The 24,818-nt window shown below is 42.3% G+C and overlaps 5 protein-coding genes across 6 annotated transcripts; 1 reads left to right on the forward strand and 4 right to left on the reverse strand.

Annotated features, from left to right (window-relative positions):
• Positions 1-1,040: 1,040 nt before the first annotated feature.
• On the reverse strand, positions 1,041-2,872 carry LOC5506299 (beta-1,3-galactosyltransferase 1). Its single transcript, XM_001626965.3, has one exon. The coding sequence runs from the start codon at positions 2,466-2,468 to the stop codon at positions 1,461-1,463; it is 1,008 nt and encodes a 335-aa protein (XP_001627015.2). The 5' UTR covers positions 2,469-2,872; the 3' UTR covers positions 1,041-1,460.
• A 1,540-nt stretch (positions 2,873-4,412) lies between these two features.
• On the reverse strand, positions 4,413-5,435 carry LOC116614082. Its single transcript, XM_032374678.2, has one exon. It carries the CDS (start codon positions 5,433-5,435, stop codon positions 4,413-4,415), a length of 1,023 nt encoding a protein of 340 aa, XP_032230569.1.
• Positions 5,436-5,756: 321 nt separating this feature from the next.
• On the reverse strand, positions 5,757-6,650 carry LOC116614060. The gene has a single exon (XM_032374647.1). The coding sequence runs from the start codon at positions 6,648-6,650 to the stop codon at positions 5,757-5,759; it is 894 nt and encodes a 297-aa protein (XP_032230538.1).
• A 5,084-nt stretch (positions 6,651-11,734) lies between these two features.
• Positions 11,735-22,737, reverse strand: LOC5506279 (uncharacterized protein KIAA0513). 2 transcript variants are annotated; one of them, XM_032374663.2, is made up of 11 exons: positions 22,529-22,737; positions 21,459-21,552; positions 20,931-20,979; positions 20,810-20,854; positions 19,442-19,515; positions 16,856-16,938; positions 15,325-15,388; positions 13,994-14,068; positions 13,795-13,875; positions 13,172-13,266; positions 11,735-12,705 (listed from the first exon to the last, which is right to left on the reverse strand). In XM_032374663.2, the coding sequence occupies exons 2-11, from the start codon at positions 21,470-21,472 to the stop codon at positions 12,560-12,562; spliced, it is 726 nt and encodes a 241-aa protein (XP_032230554.1). In that variant the 5' UTR covers positions 21,473-21,552; positions 22,529-22,737; the 3' UTR covers positions 11,735-12,559. The 2 variants fall into 2 exon arrangements, with proteins under 2 accessions (XP_032230554.1, XP_032230553.1); XM_032374662.2 differs by having other exon boundaries at positions 22,408-22,737.
• LOC5506280 (dynein light chain roadblock-type 2) lies at positions 17,511-24,811 on the forward strand. Its single transcript, XM_032374672.2, has 7 exons — positions 17,511-17,721; positions 18,430-18,465; positions 18,529-18,567; positions 22,971-23,046; positions 23,129-23,238; positions 24,085-24,142; positions 24,537-24,811. The coding sequence occupies exons 1-7, from the start codon at positions 17,536-17,538 to the stop codon at positions 24,578-24,580; spliced, it is 549 nt and encodes a 182-aa protein (XP_032230563.1). The 5' UTR covers positions 17,511-17,535; the 3' UTR covers positions 24,581-24,811.
• Positions 24,812-24,818: the final 7 nt, after the last annotated feature.

Genomic DNA, 24,818 nt, shown 5'->3' on the forward strand with positions numbered 1-24,818 from the left:
ATTTTGGTGTCACACTGCATGTTTTTGGCAGTAAGTAGTGGTAGTAGTAATAGCACTTACAAATTGTGGTCTTCCATAAAAAAAAAACAATTAAATTTACAATAATAATTAACAAAACAGATAATATTATAGTGAAATAGATTAAAAACCAAGTACAAGGCTTGACATGTGGAGATAGTGTAAGCGCATTGTAGCTTTGAAAGCCGCTCTAGGTGGCCGTTTTTTTAATTCTCCCGGAAGGTTGTTCCATAGTTTCGTCGCTGTCGCCCTAAAGGTTCTCCTCCCCTCAAGCTCACGCGAATATTTTGGCAAATTGAAATTGACCCCACGATACCTAGTCTAAACTACGCAGGCTCGTTCCCAGGATTGGCCGAGGGGGGTGCGCAGTCATAGGTATCACATGGAAAAATCATAGTATTCAAAGATTCCTTAATAAAAAATGACTCACTTTTTGGGGTAGCCAAGGGAGCGGGGGGGTTAGCGCGCACCCCCCTGTGTACACGTCTGCTACATACGCTTCAAGTCGGCTTAGACAAAGTCTCCGAGTTCAGCTTAGGCCTTTGGACATTTTAATATTCGTTTTCATGCTCGATGGAATGCGGATTTTAATTTTTATTATTATTTGCAAATATATTAGGCATTGAAGCTATACTGCATTGTAAAGACGTATTTGCTAACCAGGTAAATAATGTAAAACATGTATGTTCACGATCTTAGGCCAATCAGAGAATGTGTTAAGTAACATTTTTCGCGCGTGGGACGATTTTAATGCAGTGAAAAGGGTTTCTGAGCATAGCTTTCGATTTGGGCCGCAATTAGAAGTGTATATTTTGTCACTTCTTTTGGATGATCTCTAGCAGTTTTACAGGAAAAATCTTAAAATGAAAAATAAAAGTGCAACTGGCTTCTAGAGGATTCTAGAGGCAAGCAGTGAACAGCTTCTAGAGGATTCTAGATGGTCCATTCGGGGATCAAGTTTACACGCAAAACTCGCAACAAACGGCACCAGTTATGACCCAATAAAACATTCACACAATAGCTTATGCAATGGAAAAGTTATTTTTTCGGGAGGACAGGACAGCACTCTTACAAAATTTTGCTTAATTGATTTCGAAATTCTATAGAAAAATTGATCATTTTAGTTTTAAAGATGTTCTAGCAATTGTTTCTACTCTGGTACAGTCCTAAAACACCATCACATTTATTCATTTTTCAATACTTGGGCTTCCTGTGGTTTCTCATACAATCCTTGTAATGGAAATTTCAATATTAATTTTCTAGAATTTCCTAAACTTCGATTTTATGGGACTTTTGATGTGTTATAAAGGAACCCTCAATGTGTTATACTCAGCTAAAAAAGCTTTGGTTGAAATTAGTTTAGGGTTGACCCTTTTTGGGCTAATTTGACTGGACTATTAGGTGGAACTGCAGAAATGGGTTTAATTGTTGAGAATGCGTATTCACGCTGCAGTAAGGGGATAATAGTTATCATGGATGGATCGTAACAATTCTGGTTCTATTCCATGTCCGATGGCGACCATTCCATGCAGCGCATCTTTTAAATTCTTTCTCTTTCTAATTTCCCTCCTTATAGTTTTATAATAGTAATTTGCGGCAAAACCAGGTATTCCAATTGCTTCAACCCCTAAGTCTCTCATGGCTATTCCAATGTATGCATCGTCTACATGGAACGGTCGGCGTAAAGAGGTGTAGGACAATAAGTAGGGTACGATGTCGGACGAGATAACATGGAAAGGACCGCCGCAGTAGGGTGGGTAGAAATTCTCTGAAAAATATGCCTTGCTGATGGCCCATTTGCGCCATTTGCTGCAGCGATCTCGTATGACACGGTAGTCCTTAAAAATATCGCCTCCATAGAAGCGGTCTGGCGAGCCTTGAAGGCGGAGCCAATGTGTAAACACATTGAGTCTGACATACACATCATCATCCGTTTTGAGCACGAATTTGCATTTAAGCGTTACAGTCCAGCGATGGCTCATAAACGTTTTGATAATCAGGTTATTGTATGTGTCTCTAAAGTTACCAATCAAAATGTCGTTGTGTATTTGGGCCTCTCTTGTGGTTTTTGAGTCTAGTGAAGTGTCCCCGGTTTTTCCCATAGCGAAGAACACTCCCCATTTCACTCCATCTCGGTTGCTGATGGTGTATTCTCGCTGTAGATGCGATGAGCCCCATGTTTCACGTATTGTCTGTCGATTTTCTAGTTTACGAGGATCGGAATTCACAACCACAACAAGATAAAACGTCTCGTTTTTTACTCCAACTGGAGATACGTCAGGGTCTAGTAACTGGAATTGCACTTTTGGATAGAACTGATCGTCGCGAATGTGACAAAAGGTATTTCTCAGAAAAGATAAAAACAACCACGCGAATAGACCGACAAAAACAAACCACAAGATTCTCCCCTTGAAAACGTAAAAACGACCCGGGATGCGCAATACAGCCATTGTCCCATTTGCTTGTCCAGGGTTTCCATTTGCAACCGGCTATCCGTTAATTTCTTTTCAAGAACAGAAAATAGAACCCGTGAGAGCACGGATGGGTAGATGTAGATGTTGATGGTAAAATTCCTTGCCCGATACGATCAAGTGTTCTTTACTTTGCATAATATTCCTTCCCCGGGTCAGGGCCTTGTCAGACGAAATGCACACACTGCTTCCTCTCGAACACTCAGACCATGTGACTCCAGTTTGACTCAACAATATTCCATGAACTTATGTCAGCCTTTTGACATTTGGGCTTTTGGGTGTTCTGGTGTTCCTCTTGCGGCTTTGTGTGGTACGATATACTTTTCGCTGCTACAACGACTTAGTGTGAGAAATGAAACCGCTGACACCACAGGCTTACCAACCTCTCAGTCAGTCTCCAGTCAATCCCGGTAACTAGCTCGAATATTTTCACGATATATAACCCCCTGTAATTGTCCTATAATTGTCTTATATCCTAGAAAAAAGGTCACAATACACTCTCATTTCTTTGTGATGTGTACATTATGCACTAGTCAATATAAACCCCCAGGGCCGGGGAATAGCGGGACATTTGACAAGGAGTTAAGTCAAAAGTTATAAAAAAAAAACAAGGACACTTGTGCCGTTGCCCCGCTCGATTCCCCGGGGGTCGTTTTGAATTTGAGCAGGAGCCCAAGTATTGCATAGGGAAGGAAATTTCATTTGATATTTGTTTGCAAGTTTCCATTAATATTTAAATCAAAGCTTTAAACTATCGGTGGGTAAATGTGCATTTACGTGTCTTGTTGACTTGGGTTTTGCTTTAAATATTATAATATTTGTTTCTGGAATGGAAACTTTAAGACGAATTTTAGTATCGAATCAAGTTTCAAATAATCGAGTCAGGGGCACGCTTGAGATGTTTTGACTGTAATAAATACTGACCTTTTCACTCATAAATCCATTCTTCAAATGCAGACACAGGTAGCCCAGGCAATGGTTTTGAAGCTTGTTAGTAGCTTGGAATCGGCTGTTATTCTTAGAGGGTGAAACGAGTGGATTGAAGTCGCGATTTTTTTGTGAAACATTGTCAATAAAATTGCCCTAAAACTTAGAACATGCCTTGTTCTTGTCATATTTATGTGTAATATACGATTTTTGGGGGTTTTCGTAACGGAATTTATGACTTCTCTCCCCCTACTAAGGAAAGAAACAAGGTTGGAGGCGCCATTTTCGGTAGCACTCAAATACCGTCGAAATTCGCGAGGAAAATACAACAAACGAAATATTTTTATCTCGCAGACCTATGCCAGGGTACACTTATATTCGATATGTGGCAAAACATCCGAGCTAAACTATTTTCCCTGGCCGCTAGCCATTTTTTAAAACGTGTAAGCAGCGATTTGAATCCTTGACCGGCGCCGTTGGACAATTAGGTACGCTCGGCTGAACACGGAGCGAAGCAAACAACTTATAGCGCGAGGCTGTCACCGTCGCATTCGATACGGATTTCATAATTTTTCGTGGTCTAAAATTCAGAACTATCAGTTTTCGAAGCAAGGTAAGTAATCTGTTATCTCTTATTTTTGTTTAATTTATATAACAGATTACTATGCGCCGATGACAGCCTTGCAGACTTTCCACCTCGCAGGCTAATAATAGTTTGCTTCGCTCCGTGTTCAGCCTAATTGTCCAACTCGTCATTCGTTGCGAGTAGAAGGACTAGCTTTTGGACTGGACGATCGAAATACCGCAGTGGTCCAGTCCTCTTGCCTTTGCTGTTCAGGTTGCTTGCCGCACGAGCTACCTGAACCTTGCGTACCTTGGCGTCGTCACTTGGATACACGTTCGAGACTCTTGCCAGCTCCCAAGTGTTGCGAGGCGCGATGTCTCCGATTTGTAGATTTCTGCGCGGACGCGTCCAGCGTTGTCTTTGTTGGAGACTTAGGAGGAAGTCTTTCTTCCAGCGACTCCAGAACTCGTTTGAGAGATGTTGAACTCGTCTCCAACGCTTTCTGCTGTAGAGATCTGTGGTTCGAAAGTGCCCGGTGGCGAGAGGACAACTTTCAACTTCATCGTGAGTAGGTGATTGGGCGTCAAGGGGCGCGGCGCGTCGACATCATTCAGGGTCTCGGTTGTAAGCGGGCGGCTATTGACAATGGCCTCCGCCTCACACATCAACGTTCTCAGTGACTCGTCATCTAACTGTCCTCCGTTCTCGAGAAGAAGCGACGACAGCACGCTTCTGACTGAACGGATTTGTCGTTCCCATATGCCACCCATGTGGCTCGCTGAGGGGACGTTCATTTTAAATGTGATCCAATCACATTGCTCTTCGAGTAGCTTTTCCTTTATTTTCTCGTGATCCATTTCGGCTAGGGCTCGAGTGAGCTCGTTCTGTGCTCCGACGAAATTAGTACCTTGATCACATCTTATTTGACGCACGGATCCTCTTCTACTCATGAATCTTCTAAGGGAATTTAAGAACGAATCCGTCTCAAGTGGGTTGGCGACCTCGATGTGTATGGCTCTGGAAGCCATGCAGGTGAAGATTACTCCATAGCGTTCGAGGGTCTTCCTCTTCTCGTTTATAGTAAACGGGTCGAAAAGATCACAGCCGCAATAGGTGAAAGGTGGCGCGCTTTCTACTCTGTCTTCCGGGAGATCCAACATTTTCTGTTCTTGAACAGCTCCGCGTAACCTTTGACATTTCACGCAACGTGCGATGGCGCTTGCGACTTCTGACGAGCCTCCGGTGAGCCAATACCCATTCGCACGGATTTCGTTGAGAGTTATCCCTTTGCCCTGATGGCTTGTTTTCTCGTGAAAATTCCTGATGATTAAGGATGCTACGTGGCTCTTACCTGGCAGTATTATGAGGAACTTGACAGCGTCACTAATGTTAGCGCGTCGAAGGCGTCCGCCTACTCGTAGTGTACCTTCTACGTCGACGAAAGGATCAAGCATGTATAGTGCGCTGTGCGTCTTCAAGGCGACGTTCTTCTCTCGGGCGATTTCTCTGTCCCTTTTCTCTCTTGCCGTGTTGAGCTTGGAGAGGGTATCGATTTCCGACTTGAAGGTATTTGTTTGTGCTGCGTGGAGTATCACTCGTTCCGCAGACACAAGGTCTTTGACTTCTATGTTGCAGGCTTCTTTGCTTGTTCCTGATTTCTCTTTTACTCGCGATCTCAAGCGTTCGATATAACGCAGACATAGGGCTACTGCCCGCTTGGCGCGAAACTAGCTGGAGAAGTACTCTAACCTCTCTTCTATAGTTGCAAACGACTGCTATAGTGCTGCGCGTGTAGTTGCCATCGCAGACGATTTCTTAACCTCTGGGTCTCCTTCTAGGGGCTCTGTCTTCAAGCATTCTTTTGCGTCTTGCCATTCGCTTCCTGGCCTCCACAGAAATTCCGGTCCGGTAAGCCATCTAGAGTCTTGAAGCTCACCAGCCTTCAATCCACGCGACGCTTCGTCGGCCGGGTTCTGTTTAGTTTTTACGTGATTCCATTGCTTAATCGATGTGCTGTTCTGGATTTCTTGTACGCGATTGGCGACGAAGACATGGAATCTCTTGGATTCGTTCGCGATATAGCCAAGGAATACTCTGCTGTCAGTCCAAAAACCCTCGTCATCGATGGTGTGCTCGAGTTCTTTTTTCAACTGATTGCTCACACGGACTGAGCAAACTGCGGCGGTCAGGTCTAACCTCGGTATTGTCACTAATCTGAGGGGGGCTACACGAGACTTGCCAATGACGAGGGAACAATGAACCTCTTCTCGGTCGTTGATCAAACGAAGGTAGCTACATTGTCCGTAGCCTCTCGTGCTGGCGTCGAAGAAATGGTGTAATTCCGTGCGCACGACAGGTCCAAAACCTCCGGGCTTATACAATCTTGGTATCGTGACTTTTTTCAACTCACAGAGCTCGTTCTTCCATTTTAGCCATCTGGTCTGGATCTCTGGCGGCACCTTTTCATCCCAGTCGGCATCTAGACGGCATAACTCTTGCAGTAGGGATTTGCTATCGAGGAGTAGGGGCGCGACGAAACCGAGAGGGTCATAGATGGAGCTGACTGTGGAGAGGGTTCCTTTTCTTGTACATGGCTTGTCCGGTAACACGATTGCGAATTCGAAGCGGTCTGTCACCGTGTGCCATTGCATTCCTAGGGTTCTTTCCATGGGTAAGCTTTCAAGGTCAAGATTTTCTTTACTCCCTCTGCTCTTTCCGACTCTGGGATTCACTTCAGGACTTCTTTGTTGTTTGACGTGAACTTGTGTAATATAAAGCCTCCCTGGTGACACATATTCTTTACGTTCTTTATCAGCTTAACTGCTGCGTCGACTGAGGGGACGGATTTTAGACCATCGTCAAAGTAGAAGTCGTTTCGCACGAAGTTTGCTGCTTGCGCAGCGTATTCTCTCTCAAAGTCGTTCGCGGTGGATTTCAGGGCGAAGTTTGCGCAACTTGGTGAGGAGGTCGCTCCAAAGAGGTGCACGGTCATACGGTAATCTATTGGCTCCAAGGAGAAGTCGTTGTCTTTCCACCAAATGAAACGCAAAAGATCTCTATTCTCTGGGTCGACTCTAACTTGATGAAACATCCCTTCGATGTCACAAGTGAAGGCGACGGGCTCTTGGCGAAATCTCATAAGGACTCCGGCTAGGTTGTTCGTTAGGAGTGGGCCTTGTAGCAGGTGTTTGTTTGGTGACTCTCCCATATATTCTTGACTACAGTTAAACACCACTCTCAGTTTTTTCTTCTTAGGGTAAAATGTCCCGTGGTGGTTGATGTACCAAGTAGCTCCGGGGGCTGTAATGACATCATTGCGAGGGACGGGCTCTGCGTAGCCTTTGTTTATCATTTCCGTCATAAATTTTACGTATTCCTCTCGATAAGACTCGTTTTGGGGCGATTCGAACCTTTTCTTTAGCTGATGCATTTGTCGCACCGCTGTTTCTCTGTTATTAGAGAGGTTTAAGGCTTCGTTCTTTATAGGTAAAGGGAGCTCGTAGTGGCCATCTTCACATTTGTGAATTCCTTTGCTTGCGATATCTATAGAAGCTCGATCTTCCTGACTGACTTTGCTCGGGCGCGCTCTTTCTCTCTGCGAAGTCGATCTCAAACATGTTTTTGATCGCTGAAGGGTTGATCGTCTCCTTTGAGGTCTCGGCAGCGATAATACCGACATTCTTATCCATCTCAGGTATGCGCTCACGCGCCATAATGAAATTACACGAAGAGGGGACTGGTGAAGACGAGTCAGCGTCGTGCGCGTTACGGCTTATCGGCCCGACGATGCACCAGCCAAGAAGTGTACGAACGGCGTATGGGTCTTCGCTCTTGCCGGATATTATTTCTTTCGGCTTTATCGCCTTTGGGCAGTTACAGCCAATGAGAAGTCCAATTTCGAGGTCTTCGAATTTCGGGATTTTCTCTTTGATTTTCTTCAGGTGTGGCCTTCGGTCGGCGGTCTCGGGCTTGGGGATCTGATCTTTCCTTGAAGGGATAGTTTCTCGAGCGTAAGCCCTTGGAAGTTCTACTTTTGCTCTCTTGTCCGTTCTCTCGGCTACTAGGCCATCGACTCTCGAGACGGGAATATTCTCTTGACCCAGCATTGTACTCAAATGTAGGCTCGTTTCTATTCCTTGTATGCCGAGTTCCTTTTGGACCTTCGTAGTGACGAATGTTGTATCGCTCGCGTCGTCCAGTAGGGCGTAGACTTTAAATTCCTTCTCTGGGTGATCTCGGTGAGAAACGAACACGGGGACGATTTTCGAATTGGTGATCACTATTTCTTCACCGACGACTGCGTTTGTAACACTGCACACGTTCGAGTTAGCCTTCGAGGAATTCGGGTTCGGGACTTCGCTGCTCTTGTCGTTTGTTCCAGATTCGGGTTTTGAGTGGTCAGCGCTGGGTCTGAGGCCGGGGGTTGCTGCGTCTAGGCTTCGCTCCGTGCAAGAGGGTGTGGTGGCGCTTACCGCATTCGCTGCAGGAAATCTTCGAACGAGAATCTGACGCAAGATGGGGTCCCTTCAGACACTTGAAGCAGAGTTTCTTTGCACTAGCGATTTCGTTACGTTCGGTTACGTTCTTTTTGGCGAATTCCGTGCACTTCTCTACTGTATGTTTCTCGCTACAGAAAGGACAGGTAGGTTGGTATGCTGGTGTTGGCGGCTTGGCAGCTGCGGGACTGAGTTCGGCGGGAACTCCTGAGATTTGGAAAGATTGACTGCTAGGGCCGTTTTCTCGCTTGCTAGGTGAGCGGTTGGCAGGTTTCCTGTTGGCACTGTTAGTTGTTCTCCTCTTCTCTCTTTTCAGTGCGTTTGGCGAGAAAATTGGATCATTGGCTAGTTCCGCCTCTTCCTTTACAAATTTCACGAAGTCTCAAAATGACACGCTTTTTCCTCGGTATTGGGTCTCGTGCGCCTGTCGACACCATTTCACTCCTGAGTATGATGGTAGCTACTTGTTGTTTGAGTTGATTAGGCAGCATGCCTATAGTAATCCTAACATTGTACCATATATGAACCAACACTGATGACAGTGCATTACAAAATATGTCCTAGTAATCAATTGGTATTCCACTGGAGGCAGTCTCAAGGAGGAAGTAAGATGTGGAGTGAAGGCTAATCCAGCTATGAGTGGGGGGACGTTGGGTTTTGCGGTATTGGCCCTTTTTTGTACGATATTGCGGTAAAAGAGCAAAAAACATGCGGTAGTGCTGTATTTCAGAACACTGCGAGATTTTTCTTTTTAAACGGCGGTATTGTGGTAAAAAAATTAAATACTGTGGTGTTGCGGTGTTAAAGGGATGTTGCGCATGCTCTTCAAATCCTCGTCCTTCTGTGCGGCATGCGATATTTTTGAAAACTTCGTGCGGTATTGCGGTAATTATACCCCCCAACGTCCCCCCATGAGAGTCATGGGAGTGTAAGGTTGTATTTTCAAGGGTGCATCAAATCATCTGCATTTTATTATCTGCATTTTCCTAATATTGGATGGAACTACCAAATCCAAGCAGGGAAGAGTTAGGGGTATGGGGGCTTGTTCCCTTTTCTCAAAATATAGGAATCAGAAAACCCTTGTTGTATAGATTGTTTATTGTTTCATCTTTGTAAAATGTTTTCCCAATGATAGAAAAATAAACTGCATGGTTAGGAAAATTTAGGTTGCCTTTGTTATTGAATAGCTGCACTAAAAAGTTGTATATTAGCAAAGATGTGTCATGAACTACACAGAAATAACATACCAATTTAGTATATTCAACATATACATTAACCGAGATGTGTTGTAATGCATTATGATGAAAGTATTTTATAAAAATAAAGATTCACATTTTAGGAACATGGGCATATGGAGATAGGCTATTATTTAATAGTAGGTCCTAACCTGGCTTGCTGTCTATTTCAGATTTTGATTTCTGGAGCACATAGCCATGAATTAAGGGGGTGTGCCCTAACATAGATATCATGCAAAAAAGCAGAAAATTTATGTCTAATAAAATATAAAGATGATGTACAACACCCTGCTAAAGACATGTATATGCAAAGCTACTGTATAAAACATAACAAGTCAACAAATGTTGTAGTATTGCTTGTTCAAGTGGATATGAGCTGAATGCTCCACCCTAAATCCTACACAGGACACTAGAACATTGTTGGGGTGAGGCGTGGGCGATGATTCAAAGAGGGGCATTTCAATTTAATTTTTTATGTCTATGCCAAACATCTGCATCACAAACACCAGCATATTGTCCCCGTGATCAGTTGATTTTAGGGCATGAAGCATCATTCTGTGGATGCAACGCTATTTGTCACCAGATGCATGCTGTCGGTAAAGCGACGCGCTGATTGGTTAATTCAAGCTACGCTGTCAAATTGAATTCGAATGTTGCATCCACGGATTCCTCTATCGTCTCTGGGTTGCCGATATGTGTAAAAAACTTAGCCTTTTCTGGTAGAAAAGGGAGGAGGCCGAAAATCGCTGGGGACATGGAGATATTTATATTCTACCGCACTGTGGTGGTTGATTTTTGAGTTTGAGCTTATTCTGAATAAATACACATCACAAAGCAATGAGAGTTTATTGTGACCCTTATTCTAGGATATAAGACAATTATAGGACAATTACAGGAGGTGATCAATCGTGAAAATATTCGAGCTAGTTACTGGGATTGACTGGTGACTGACTGAGAGGTTGGTAAGCCTGTGCTTATGATGACTGACTTCAAAATCTGGGATTGAATTTCTTTCAGCGTAAAATCTTTGACTTTTCCTAATTTGTCAACCGTGAATTGGATCGATCAGTGACAGAGATCAACTTTTGTTCATTCCGGTCGCTATTTTGTTTAAACATACGCAGTAAAACCGGAACGAACAGATTCTGTTGGTGAAAAAAATGATTATCCCAGAGCCTTGTACCTTTCCGCTGGCACAATGGTACGTGGGCTCTGGGAACGAGATTGTTTTTTTTTTTTTCACGTTGATTTATTGCTCATTGCGCCTGCGCGACGTTTGTCCGCTCTGTCCCGGAACCTTGTATTTCAATTTGGGTTGTTTCTGCCCTGGGCGATGGGTACTCGAATGCAGTATAAGTCCAAAGGGCCTTTCTACCCGTTTACAAGAGTCCAATCCCTAACCGCCTGTTGTATGGTAACGTGGTTAATATTTCAGAACCGGAGAATTTGCATAAAAAAAAGGCAAAATTCAAAATAACACGCTCAAACTGTTAATAACCCTTATAACATGTTTATCTAAGACACCGATTCCATTTCTTTGATTTGTGTTCGAGTATTCGAGTAAATGAGATTGAATGACAAACCAACCTTTGTTTGAAGCTTCTCCATGAGAACTTATATGTTTTCTGTTATACCGCGAAACTAAGTTACCCGAAGCAACAATCGCTTGATACTATTCCTTTACTCTGGTTACGCTTAAATATTGTAAACGTGGAACATTTTTTTTAATTCGCATTTCGCGAATTACTGTTGCAAACATTAAGGAAATCTGTGCGAAAAAAAGTGCGCTAAAAGACGTAAAGTGCGCGTAAAGTGCGCTAAAAGACGTAAAGTGCGCGTAAAGTGCGCTAAAAGACGTAAAGTGCGCGTAAAGTTGTATTGCGCGACAGGCTACACGGTCAAAAACTTTCCACGGTACAATGTACCGCGAAAACTTCTTTTTGCATGATATCCCGTGTAACACCACCTTAAAGCTAGGCTAGTATCCGCGGTCATCCAATGCGCAGCCATACAACCTCAAACTGAGGCATATTCAACTATTTAATTCCATCCATTTTTCATTGACTATACAAATAAATAGATACACGATACTTCTCAAGTTGCACTTGAGTAATTGATAAATATTCTAACATCTCTTAAAATGCTACCATCGCATAACGACGATAATATATGACCAGACGCGTTAATACGAGCCCATGGTGGCCTCTTAGCAGCCGCTCCTTGAGTCACTTGAATTTGATTCATTATCCTTAATCTGGCTTTTGGGGAGTGGCTAAGGGGGGACGGTTACGCATAAGGCCATGGCTATAAGAAATATGACAGATGGTTGAGGGTAAGGTGAATTGGCTAGCCACTCATTCATTTTGAAACACGTCTCAAATGCGAACTTTTTTCTTACTAGGTATTTCCATTTTTCATCCTCCCCTAGTATCCCTCGGCTCCCATTTTTATTCTTCCCTCCGCATTTGACTAGTACCTGGTCTTACCTCCTGATGATGAACACTGTACTAGAACATATTTAAGGTTGCTTTACATTTTCGAAAAGCTCTACGAAATATCACACCCCCTGTCATATTAATTTTTGTTACCATTATTCTTATCTTTCTACACCAGTATGTATGTTATACCTTTCTCCCCTTTATATCGTCTCTCCAGAAACTCCCCCTCCCCCCTCCCCCCCACACTTTTTCATCCACCCACCCCAGGTGCCATGGAACGAATTCCCGGTTTAAACAAAAAAAAAATTGGCTTTTTATCTTGGCAATACATGCGATGCCAGGCTCACTTGTGTGATGTCTTTGTGTGTGGGAGGGGAGAAAGGTTAGCTTAAAGGTAACAATGTAAGCTTTAGAATTCAGGCGATGCCAGCTCTCTATTTGGGCTCGTAGGGGCAGGGCTCGTAGGGGGGCTGGTCAAGCTTGGGCGCGACCGGCTCTGTACTGGGACGCATTCCTCTTCACGCTCGAAATTTTTCTCAAGTAGTTGTATCTGATCTGAAACGAGAAACAAGGCGGTTCAACATCATAGCGGACGTTTAGGACAAACATTATTCTAGCCTCTGGCGACCCTCTCCATTCTTTCTTTACAACCGTCTCCACCTTCCCCTGGCAACCGTCTACACCCTCCCCCTGGCAACCGTCTACACCCTCCCCCTGGCAACCGTCCACACACTCCACTTGGCAACCGTCCACACCCTAGTCCCTTGGCAACCGTCCACACCCTCCCCCTGGCAACCGTCCGCAAACTCCCCAGGCAACCGCCTCCACCCTCCTGGCAAACGTCTCCACCCTCCTGGAGAACGTCTCCACCCTCCTGGAGAACGTCTCCACCCTCCCCTGGCAACTATCCACACCCTCCCCATGGCAACCATCTCCACCCTCCTTTTATCGTGTACTCGCTCGAGAGCGGGTCTCAAAGTAACCCATGGCAAACGACCCCCCACCCTAGCCCTGTTCTCACCTGGTTCAAGGTCCCCTATCGTGCTCATTTTGTGAAGAAATTCAAGACACATTTCTCTTCCTAATCCGAACGCCCTCATGTTGCTTACAAACGTCCTAGAAACAAACATAACAAGTCAAACGCAGAGCAGAATAAGAACTTGTGATTTGTCATAGAATAAATAAACAGCAAATCACGACAATTACAGAACAATTGGGATAAAATTGATCGAAGACTAGCAAATGATGAATAGTTTGGCATTTCAAAATAGTGTCTATATCTTATAATACACTGACATACACTAGCCCTAACCCTTCCCCGAACATTGTCAGCAGCTACATATAATTCCCTTGACTCCAATGAACAGGTCAGTTGAAACTGTCCGATTCGCTCCGGTTACTCTCAACCGAAGGTTGCCCTACATTGGACACCTGCAGGAAGGCGGAAACCCGGTAGGCCAAAGACTACCTGGAGAAGAATCGTTGCATCGGAACAAAAAGATCTTGGCCTCAGTTGGGGACAGGCGCAGTACATTGCCCACAAACGGCGAGAAGGGGGGGACTATACTGGCCTTGCGTTCCATGAGGGATGAAGAGGCCAAAGTAAGTACCCTCCTTCGCTTTCATACGTTTCTTGGCTCATACCCGAGTTTTCCAAACAGACTGTTCTTATCGCACTCCGCGTAGTCAAGCTTCTCCTGAGTGCTCCAGCTATCCCACACCTCACTGAAACGGAGGCACAACGTTCAAACAATTTGGATATTACGCAAGGTTACGGGCAATCTTATTTTGGCAAGAGAACCGAATAATAAATTTAGGGTAGAAGTTTGCTGGCGGTACGTACTTGGTAATCACTGCAGGAAATCGATCATTGTGGATTGACTCGAAAAACGCCGCGTTCCAATATCTCATCGACTGCCTGAGATATAAGCAACAACATTACAACAGTGAGGCTGCCATGTTAGAACCATACCCTGGCGTGACCATACCCTAGCGTGACCATACCCTGGCGTGACCATACCCTGGCGTGACCATACCCTAGCGTGACCATACCCTAGCGTAACAATACCATAGCGTGACCATACCCTGGCGTGACCATACCCTGGCGTGACCATACCCTAGCGTGATCATACCCTGGCGTGAACATACCCTAGCGTGACCATACCCTGGCGTGACCATACCCTAGCGTGACCATACCCTGGCGTGAACATACCCAGGCGTGACCATACCCTAGCGTGACCATACCCTGGCGTGACCATACCCTAGCGTGACCATACCCTGGCGTGAACATACCCAGGCGTGACCATACCCTAGCGTGACCATACCCTGGCGTGAACATACCCTGTCGTGAACATACCCTGGCGTGACCATACCCTAGCGTGACCATACCCTAGCGTGACCATACCCTGGCGTGAACATACCCAGGCGCGACCATACCCTGGCGTGACCATACCCTAGCGTAACAATACCATAGCGTAACAATACCATAGCGTGACCATACCCTGGCGTGACCACACCCTAGCGTGACCATACACTGGCGTGACCATACCCTAGCGTGACCATACCCTGGCGTGACCATACCCTAGCGTGACCATACCCTAGCGTGACCATACCCTGGCGTGACCATACCCTAGCGTGACCATACCCTGGCGTGAAAATACCCAGGCGTGACCATACCCTAGCGTGACCATACCCTGGCGTGAACATACCCTGTCGTGAACATACCCTGGCGTGACCATACCCTAGCGTAACAATACCATAGCGTAACAATACCATAGCGTGACCATACCCTGGCGTGACCACACCCTAGCGTGACCATACACTGGTGTGACCATACACTGGTGTGACGATGCCCTAGCATGACCACACCCTAGCGTGACCATACACTGGTGTGACCATACACTGGTGTGAAGATGCCCTAGCATGACCATACCCTAGTGTGACCATACTCTGGCGTGACCATAACCTGGCGTGACCAGGCCAAAGCATTAAAACCCTCAGGTGTTACTTAGGGGTCCACCCCTGTTTTGTGTGTGGTGTGTGTTTGAGCATAATTCTTTTCGCAGAATCTGGCGCGCAGTTTTTTTTGTATTGGATCTTTTTATCCAAAATGCTCCCGCTCAACAGTTAAATGGTTGGCCCATTAGTCAAGGTAATGACAAGTATATGGCTCACCATATTGGCTGGTTTTTGAGGTACACACTAAGGAACTCCTTTTGAGGTGTTTGATCAATCTCTTCTGCAAGAATTAAAAAAAAATAAGCAAAGACTTGCTCCTAGTACCCTGGGAACCAGATGGCTCCGAGCTTCGCGGCGACAACAATCAGAGCTTCGCTCAAATCGTTGTCGCCGCAAAGCTCGGAGCCTCTGGTACCCAGGGTACGCTCCTAGGGGAGCTAGTTGCATTATAACTAGGCTCGGCTTCTAGCCGTGGTTACATAGCGCATGTCTCATCCATCGCTGGCAATTTGAAAACACACGGCCCGAATTATTACTAAATATTCACAGATCCAGGCCCTGTCCTCGTATAACCTACTATAACATTTTATCTTGCTGTACTTTCCATATAATAGTTGCAGTTAACCTGCGTGCTGACCATGTGAAGGACATAGTTGTGGTCTACCTGTGTGGCTGTGCACGTAATAAAAGTATTTGAATCACGCAGTTGTGGTCTACCTGTGTTGGTGAGCACGTAATAGTGTTTGTAGCACCTAGTTGTGGTCTGCCTGTGTCACTGAGCTCGCCGTAATAGTATGTGAAGCACATAGTTGTGGTCTACCTGTGTCACTGAGCATGTGATAGTGTTTGAAGCACGTTGTTGCGGTCTACCTGTGTCGCTGAGTTCGTGATAGTATTTGAAGTACGTAGTTGCGGTCTACCTGTGTCACTGAGGTCGTGATAGTATTTGAAGCACGTAGTCGCGGTCTACCTGTGTCAGGGAACTCGCGATAGTATTTGATGCACGTAGTTGCGGTCTATCTGTGTCGCTGAGTTCGTGATAGTATTTGAGGCACGTTTTGCGGTCTACCTGTGTCACTGAGCTCATGATAGTATTTGAAGCACGCAGTTGCGGTTTACCTGTGTCACTAAGCACATGATAGTATTTGCATATGAAGAAAACGTTGTCGTTTTGGGGGTCTGGTACCGTGGAAGTTTAGTTTCTTTTCAGATACTTTTTCCGTTGATTTAGGATGTTCAGAGTCACTGTTTTATTTAGTTTACGAATCACCTGCGGTACGGCAACCTTAAAAGTGACAAGAATCATGCGGTTTTTCCAAATAAGGAATATAACTTTCCTAATATGGAAGTTATTGCGTTTGTCCAAAACGACAATTTTTGGCTAAATTTTCTTGATATGAAGCAGGCTCGTAATCAGGGGGGGAGTGCACCACCCCCCCCCCCCCCCCCACACACACACACACAGACAACCGAAAGTCCACTTTCTCAATAGACGTGCTATTTGTAGACTTTATTTGTAGGCAAATCCGACAAAAAACGTCCCGTGGAGGATACTGCAAAGGTATAAAAAAATTCATTTTTTGTTCTTTTGGGGGTGGTCAGATTTTTATCAGAAAACTCACGCCCTCCCCCCTCTCCCCCAGAAAAATTAGGTCCACTTTTTCGGATCTCGCACACCCCCCCCCCCCCCCCCCCCCCCAAGAAAAATCCTGGTTACGGGCCAGTGAAGCATGTAGTTGCGGTCTACCTGTGTCGCTGAGTTCGTGGTAGTACGTAAAGCACATATTCATAAGGTTCATGGCAGGGCCGAAGTCATCTGCTTGATGGCATCTGAAAAGTATCAAAGCGAAACACATAATCTAATGCTGAGCTTTCACAATTTCACAATAGCAAAGAATACGCGTTAACTAAGTGAAGCAGTCAGTAGTGCGCTTATTAGTCAAACAACGTTTAAGGCGTAAACGGCAAATGGATGTAAGGTGTACCTACAGCGATGAGCGTTGTATTGTGATTTACGAGTACTTATATTTTATATTTATCCAAACGCTGTTGGTTAAGCACGTCGTTAGCGCGTACCATAGAATAAAGAAAGCAACCAACTGCTTTTTATTCACTAACTACCACAGTGGTCGTCGGCAAGGTTATCAAAGCAATTAATTAGAAAAATCCAAAACCGCATACATCTTATTGGCCACGCGCGCGATATTTGTTCTAGAGCTCAACACTAGCAAAGATAATTAACAAATATGATCAGTTTGAATAACTCGGTTTTAATGGTCTTCTCTCCACATGGCTTCATCAATTATTAACACCCCACACTTTATACTTTCCCAAACTCATTATCCCTTCTATTGCAGCCACTAACGCTTATTCGCGTTAGAGTTTTTGTGTATTCTTTGGTGTACGACTACATTAATTGCCCTTGCAATGAGCAGTTTACCAAAGCTGAAGCCGTCACATCTCTTCATATACGATCGATTCAGGGACGACGATAGCGGGGGAGCAGCAATGCAGGATGTGACTAGAGAATTCAAGATTGACCTGAAGGACGACGGGCTCGGAAAATACAACATTAGTCCCATAAGGGAGTTATCCAAGCCGAATCTACCTGCGGTAATGGAAAAACTAATGCAGAGACACAACGAAACATTTTATTGCACTCAAATTTTCTTTCTAAAGGAAAGTCCGAAAACTTTTTAAAAAGGGCACATTTGGGGATCTACGATCTACGATGATAATAGATTTTGATAACGTACATTTCTAAAGGTTTTTTTTATCAAAAAACAATTCTTGAGGATTGTTGCTATAGATACGGTAACCAACTGGTCACGTTAAGAACTAATTCTTATTGCATACCTTCTTTTTGAATGTTTTTAATGGCTAATGACATGTTTTAAGAATGATGTGTGAAATGTTTTAATCCTGTAAAGAAAGCTCTAACAAGTGCTCGTGAGAGAAGAAAAAAAAAAAGAGTTAATACTTGAATTAATTCAATTGATAAATTTTGTCTCCAAAAATGGATTTGCTCGCAAATGAAGTGCAAAGTTTCCATGATCGAATACCAGGATCTTTTTTCTTTTGGATGCTTGCTGCTTCGACCTTTTGGTCATGGATTCATTACAATTCTAAAACAAAGTTCGCGATGAACCGCCTGCGAGCAGGGTACGAATTTAAGCGAGCTTTTAAAGTCTTGCGGTAAATCCGTTACAGTTTTTAGCAGTATCTTTTTTTGCGCAAAGCAGACTCCAGAGAAAAAAATGAGGGGAAATATAGTAACTAATCACGAAACTAAAGGTGTTTTTTACTCGTTTTATTTTGAAGGGCCAACGTGAGGCGACCCGTTATGCCACGACATCGGTAAGCCTGTGAGTAGACTTTGCCTATTCGGTCGCCAGTATTAATTTGTTCCTTCTTTTCCAGGAGTCGAAACGCTCCCAAAACAGCTTCACCAAGAAAAAGGTGAGAGAGTTATGAAAAAGCTAATTGATTAAGTAATCATTGAGCTCATGCACTTTTTTTTTTCATAAGAACGTTCAGGCTAAGACTCTAACAAATTCTAAGAACACGATAAGAACGTGCAGAGGCTCAAATAGCAGCAAAATAGTTTTTTTTTTAGATCGATAAGTTCCAAAATGTAAAATCATATTGTGTTCATCAAACTAAGTTATTTTAGAACATCTGTACGAAAATGTCAAGTCTTCAGATGCTCCGAGAAAAGAGAACAGCCAATCCTAGAAAATTAGACGTTCTTATAAAAAAAGCTGAGTGTATTATTAAGCGGTGGTTATTGTCTCCGTCCGGCGTGAAAATAGGATATTTTATACTCTATTTTCTAAAAAAATATTATTTTTCCTATTCTATAGAAAAATAAGATATTTCATATTTGATTTTCACATAATTTCCTCCTCATTGGTTTTAAATTGCAAAAAATATTTTGCGATTTAGCCACACATTTTTATTACGCAAAGCTGGCGATTTTTTTGGGGGGAAGTCTTGTATCATTACGATGATTTTGTTGTCATATGCAATAAAGAAGTAATAGGCATGTGCATCACTTAACCATGTTCATCTAGAGCACACTACACACTACACACACTACACACACTACACACTACACACTACACACACTACACACACTACACACTACACACACTACACACACTACACACACTACACACTACACACTACACACTACACACACTACACACACTACACACACTACACACTACACACACTACACACTACACACTACACACACTACAGATAATGATAATTAATATGAAAGACACAAGAATTCAATAAAAGAGAATGTCAATGAACACTGTTTACTCACTCAAATAACACGACAGCAAAATACTGTACCAGGCGGAAGAATGTCATTTCGTCAACGCATTTGGAATACACCCTCTGGAAAAATTATACATGGCAGTCAATGACCTATTGGTCTGCAGATTTGTGATCATTATGGTTATGATGACAATGTTGATTACCATGATGATGGGCGTGATGATGATGCTCATGATGTTGATGATGATAGGAGATGGTTATAGGTGATGATGGCGGATGTGAGGTTGATGGACATGATGTTGATGGATGTGAAGGTGATGCTCATGATGTTGATGATGATTAAAGGAGATGGTTATAGGTGATGATGACGGATGTGATGTTGATGGACATGATGTTGATGGACGTGATGATGATGCTCATGATGTTGATGATGATTAAAGGAGATGGTTAAAGGGGTTGATGACGGTTGTGAGGTTGATGGACCTGATGTTGATGGATGTAAAGGTGATGGTTATGATGTTGATGATAATTATTATGGTTATACACGATGATGATGGATGTGGTGATGCCAATGATGTTGATGATGGTTATAAGATGATGGTTATACATGATGACGATGGACATTATGTTGATTGATCTGATGATACTTAACACTTAATATACATAATAAATTACTTCCCTATACATTATAGTATAATAGTAGCTTGTGTTAAAATAGGGGAGGGCATGGTCATTTTACAGCCGGCAGATATGCCGAGGCACCTCTGATGGCTGGCAAAGCTGCTGTTTTATCCAGGTTACTTAGGTTTACAATATCATAGGGAAGTAAATTCCATGTTCTTATTGCTCTAAGAAAAAAATAATAATTAAAGAAAGAATATTTGAGTGCAATTGTTTAAATCTAAGTGAGTGCCTCCAATTGAATTGATTTGTCAGAACGACACTGCTAGGAAGAGGACAAGCCACAACATTATTATAAAATTTATACATTAATACCATTTGATGGTAAAGTCTCCTTATTTCTAATGTGTCCCTGTTAAGCTGGCTGACAAGTTCAGATGATCTTGTTTGGTAGTTATAATTGTTGCAGACAAATCGAGCAGCATTCTAATGAACTTGCTCCAACTGCATAACATCTGTGTCAGTGTACGATGATTGTTATGATGTTGATGATGGTAGAGGTGATGATGACACAATAATGATGATGATTGTGTCAGTTATGATGATGATGACAATGATAATACTGATCCCAGCAAAGGGTGGTGGTTGTGACACTAATGATGTTGATGACTATGACTAAGAACAAAAATAATGCTGATGCTGATGATAAGGATTAATATCAACGAAAACAATAAACAGATATTATGATGATGCCATGAAAACAAGCATAAGATCAAATAACATGACTTAATACCTGGGCATCAATGTGTTTTGCGAATGATTGTCTTCCACAGGAATGCTGAAAATAGAAAAATAACAATTTCTATTTTTCTGTAACATTGTGAAAAATATTTCTTGTAAAGACTAGAGGGTACCTGGCACAGAATCCCAAGTCTTGCTTTATCCTCCTGTGTGATCTGCTGGCTGTTATGAAAAGACAATCAATGGAATAATGGACGTTGATAGACAGTTTCACTTAGCACACAGCTTTCCAAAAAACAACAGAGTAAGGTTTAGCTGAGACCACTAGAAACTCTGAATTTTGCTTAATACATTTATGCAAATAAATGTAACAGAAAAATCACTATACATATATTATTTCTGGCTGTCATATAGGCAGATGATACTAACTTGAGAAATAGCACAACCCATGGTTTTGAAAACAAAATAATATAAATCTTGATGATTTCTTTGTTCATAAAGTATGATACCAGGCCCGCAGCCAGGATTTTGGATGGAGGGGGGGTTCGTTTACCCATCTGTAGCGGACCATTTTCTCTTAGGAAGCTCGCCCTAGCAAGCATGGTACTCAACTTTTCTATATTAGAGCGGACCTTCCAGTCGAGTGGGGTGGTTCTTCCGAACCCCCCCCCCCCTCCCTGGCTATGGGCCTGGATACATACCTTTCTGAAAACATTTTTTCAACCAGGCCTTTAATGAATCCATCACTTTCAAGTTCAAACAGCTCTGTCTCATCATTGTAGTCACTGATGCCCTCTGTTGAAGATAAAACCAAAAATTACTTATGATACTGCTTTATTATATTACCAAAATGTTTGGGATTTTATATTCAAATTTTTTATGTATTTTTTGTCAATCTATCTGTATTCACAGTTAACTGTGTAGCATGTTTGTGGTTAGCATTATGCATTAATTTCATTTTTTTGGTTCCATGATTAATAACAAAATACTAGCTATAGAACTAGTTTAAACAGTGATATGAATTTATTAGCTTTTCTAATATCTAAGCCCCTTGTGTGATGCATATGATGATTTCTTTAAACAGAATAGAATATTGCATGTCTCTCTGGGGTTAGGTAATACAAGGTATAATAGTCTAAACCCATTTAAAAGAAGTAATTGCATTTTTAATTGAATTGCTTGGATACAAAAAAGATCAGCAAAAATTTCAAATCCCATGTTGACATTTTGGCCACAAATATTATAGAATATATTAAACGGCAATAAGAAGAAAGAAAAAGCAATTTACACTATTTAATAATACAAGATTTCACACAGAACCACTTCTTTATTTGAATCATGACCAAATAATCTAGGCAGTTTTTGCACGTTAAATAGTATCGATATGATTTTTTTAGAGCAATTTTTATAAATATGGAGTAAAAGTATTCTTCTGGTATAATAATATCAAATACGCTCAAGCAGTAGAATAAAGGATAACGTGTTACCGTATAAAAACCTTTGTAAATGCAAGCTTAACTATTTCAATGGAATATCGTGTAAGAGGAATGTTTTACTTAAAGTAAATACAAATATCAACAACGTCTAACAAGAACTCGCCAATAAAATACCATAAGCTTGGACATCAGGGCTTACACATCACTAGAGTACCTGGCTCACTCGAGCATGAGATGCTTTCAATCTTTTCCATGGTGTTCTTTAATCATTTCTCCAGAGGAGAGAAAGAAATGTGTCTGTTTACATTATTAGAGATGAAGTTTCAGGGTATAACCTTAAATACGAACTTGTTTCTCCCTCCGTCCATCACTTCTGCATTAAATTCCCTCGGGCATGAATATGCAGATGTTTTACGAATCACTTGTTTACATTCAAACAGGTGATTAGCTCGAGAGGCAGTAAAATATGCACTGAATTCATTCTGCGCAAATTGCGCGCATTCATGTGTTTTCGTCCACCATCTTTGTTTACGAGTGGGCGTTCGATCGGAACTTGATCGGGAACCAATTAGATTTGTGTACTTTTTCCGATCAATGATCGACTGTAAATACTACCCAGGTTACAGTTCGGTGGTAGCCCGCTTGGCAACGTCTTGTAAAAACAGAGAAAAGCAAAATGGTTGGTCAACATTAGTTGACTTTTGACATGATTCCTCCTTTATTTTGGTAAAAAAATACCAATCTAACTCGTATGATGTTTGAATTGTATTTCAACAGTCTGAAGTCGAAGAAACATTGAAGAGAATTCAAGGCCACAAGGGCGTAATCGGGGTTATAATCGTCAACTCGGAAGGTAGATGCCATTTTGAATGTTGATGTCTTTATGTTTTTGTACCAGAAATGTGAACCTTTTGTCCAATCTGTCGTTTATCTAGGTATCCCTATCAGGACAACCCTGGATAACTCGACGACGGTACAATACACGGGTCTTATTCATCAGCTAACGATAAAAGCTCGCAGCACTGTAAGAGACATCGACCCTCAGGTAAAGTAAAGAAAAAATCGAATATTTTAGCTATAAAATCATACTCCAAAATCATATTACTGGGGGACTTAAAAATTGTGTTCTATCACTATTTCCGAAAATAGTACTTATATGGAATTTTATAAAATAACATTAATTGTATGTTATTGTATGGAGCAAGGCTGACTCTCCCTGAAGTGTACTGCAGTGTACCCTTAAATTTGTATTATCCAGAACTCTGACACCACAGTCCACGGTTCTTCTTCTTAATATTTGTCGTTCTGTTAGCTCTCTACAGACTCAGCCAACAGTGTCTTGTGCCCCAAGCATTTCTTTACAGAGACCCCGGAAGCATTTTCTCTACTCCCATCTATTGCAACCTATCTATTCCCAGCTGTGTTCTCCTTGGATTCCCAAATCGTGTTAACCAAAAAAAAAATGGAATCCTGCATCCTGAAAAACCTGTTGTGGACCCTCCTTATAATAATGATAGATAACTTGCACTTAGCAGCTTCTTGACTTTTTGAATGCTCTTACACGTCAAGTTTTAACAGCAAAATGACAACAAAAATATGTGTGCATCTGGCTCATAGTCAGACAGAGAAAGTCAAAGGTTTTGTCTCTCCTTGAGCATTTTTATATTGCTTGTTGACAAGACTGCCACCAAAAAGGTCGCATGAAAAGTTAGTGCAAGTCGCATATTGTCACCCTTTTCGTGAGGGTAATTGCCAATTTTGTCTGATGGACCACTGTGTCTAAGTGTTGTGGGTACCCTTTTCTGGTTTGCTGAGTTTGAAATATTAAAAAAAATACTTTACCAAGCAACAACATTAGATGTTTTTTTACACGGTTTTATTGTATCCACAGAATGACTTGACTTTTCTGAGGATCCGATCGAAAAAACATGAAATCATGGTTGCACCAGGTTTGTCAGAAATGTTGAACATTCGTGTTCTACTTATCAGTTCTTTGACGTATTCACTAAAAGCAGTATCACGTGAGCTTTATACTCATTCTCAATCATGCAGGCATTTGAGACCAAAATGATTGATGCCAATCAGTTTTGTGGGTTCAAACAAGCAAAGCATATACTTTTTGAACAGACAATTGGCTAAAAACATTGCACTCCAACAAGATCCCAAAAATTTTAAAACCTTAATAAAACGCAAGCTTTCAGCACCTTTTCAATTTCAGTAAAGTTTAAATGTTTGGATACTAAGATGTGCTTTTATTGCTAGAGTAAAAAAAAAGTGACTGTGAGATGCTTACATTGTCAAGTTGACCTCTATATTTATATTTATTTACTTTCATTTCAACAGACAAAGAATATTTGCTGGTGGTCATCCAGAACCCAACAGTTTAACATGGAGTTCCCTACCTCTAACTCCAAAGATATTACTGCAGTAGTGTATTATAAGAGAACCCATTTCAGATTGTATTTGGTAAATGGTTGCGCAATTGTAATATGTTAAGGTATTATTATTCAGGTCTGTTATTTGTGTCCATTCCACTCTTTCTGTCTACTTTGTATATTTAGTCACATTATAGATGTATGGTTTTTATTATCCAGTTACAATAAATGGAGAAGTAATAACATGTGT

Source organism: Nematostella vectensis, chromosome 13 (assembly GCF_932526225.1).
Source record: "Nematostella vectensis chromosome 13, jaNemVect1.1, whole genome shotgun sequence".
In the NCBI taxonomy this organism is placed as follows: Eukaryota; Metazoa; Cnidaria; class Anthozoa; order Actiniaria; family Edwardsiidae; genus Nematostella; species Nematostella vectensis.

Excerpts from the sequence above, each read along its gene's own strand:
- LOC5506279 (XM_032374662.2), bottom strand. The coding sequence starts at position 22,447 with ATGGAAAAGATTGAAAGCATCTCATGCTCGAGTGAGCCAG. Across the intron at positions 20,980-21,458 it reads GAAAAAATGTTTTCAGAAAG|CCAGCAGATCACACAGGAGG; the intron begins GTATGTATCCAG and ends TTTTCATAACAG. Across the intron at positions 20,855-20,930 it reads GACTTGGGATTCTGTGCCAG|CATTCCTGTGGAAGACAATC; the intron begins GTACCCTCTAGT and ends TTCTATTTTCAG.
- LOC5506299 (XM_001626965.3), bottom strand. The coding sequence starts at position 2,468 with ATGGCTGTATTGCGCATCCCGGGTCGTTTTTACGTTTTCAAGGGGAGA.
- LOC116614060 (XM_032374647.1), bottom strand. The coding sequence starts at position 6,650 with ATGGAAAGAACCCTAGGAATGCAATGGCACACGGTGACAGACCGCTTC.
- LOC116614082 (XM_032374678.2), bottom strand. The coding sequence starts at position 5,435 with ATGCTTGATCCTTTCGTCGACGTAGAAGGTACACTACGAGTAGGCGGA.
- LOC5506280 (XM_032374672.2), top strand. The coding sequence starts at position 17,536 with ATGAGCAGTTTACCAAAGCTGAAGCCGTCACATCTCTTCATATACGAT. Across the intron at positions 23,047-23,128 it reads TATAATCGTCAACTCGGAAG|GTATCCCTATCAGGACAACC; the intron begins GTAGATGCCATT and ends TCGTTTATCTAG. Across the intron at positions 24,143-24,536 it reads TGAAATCATGGTTGCACCAG|ACAAAGAATATTTGCTGGTG; the intron begins GTTTGTCAGAAA and ends TCATTTCAACAG.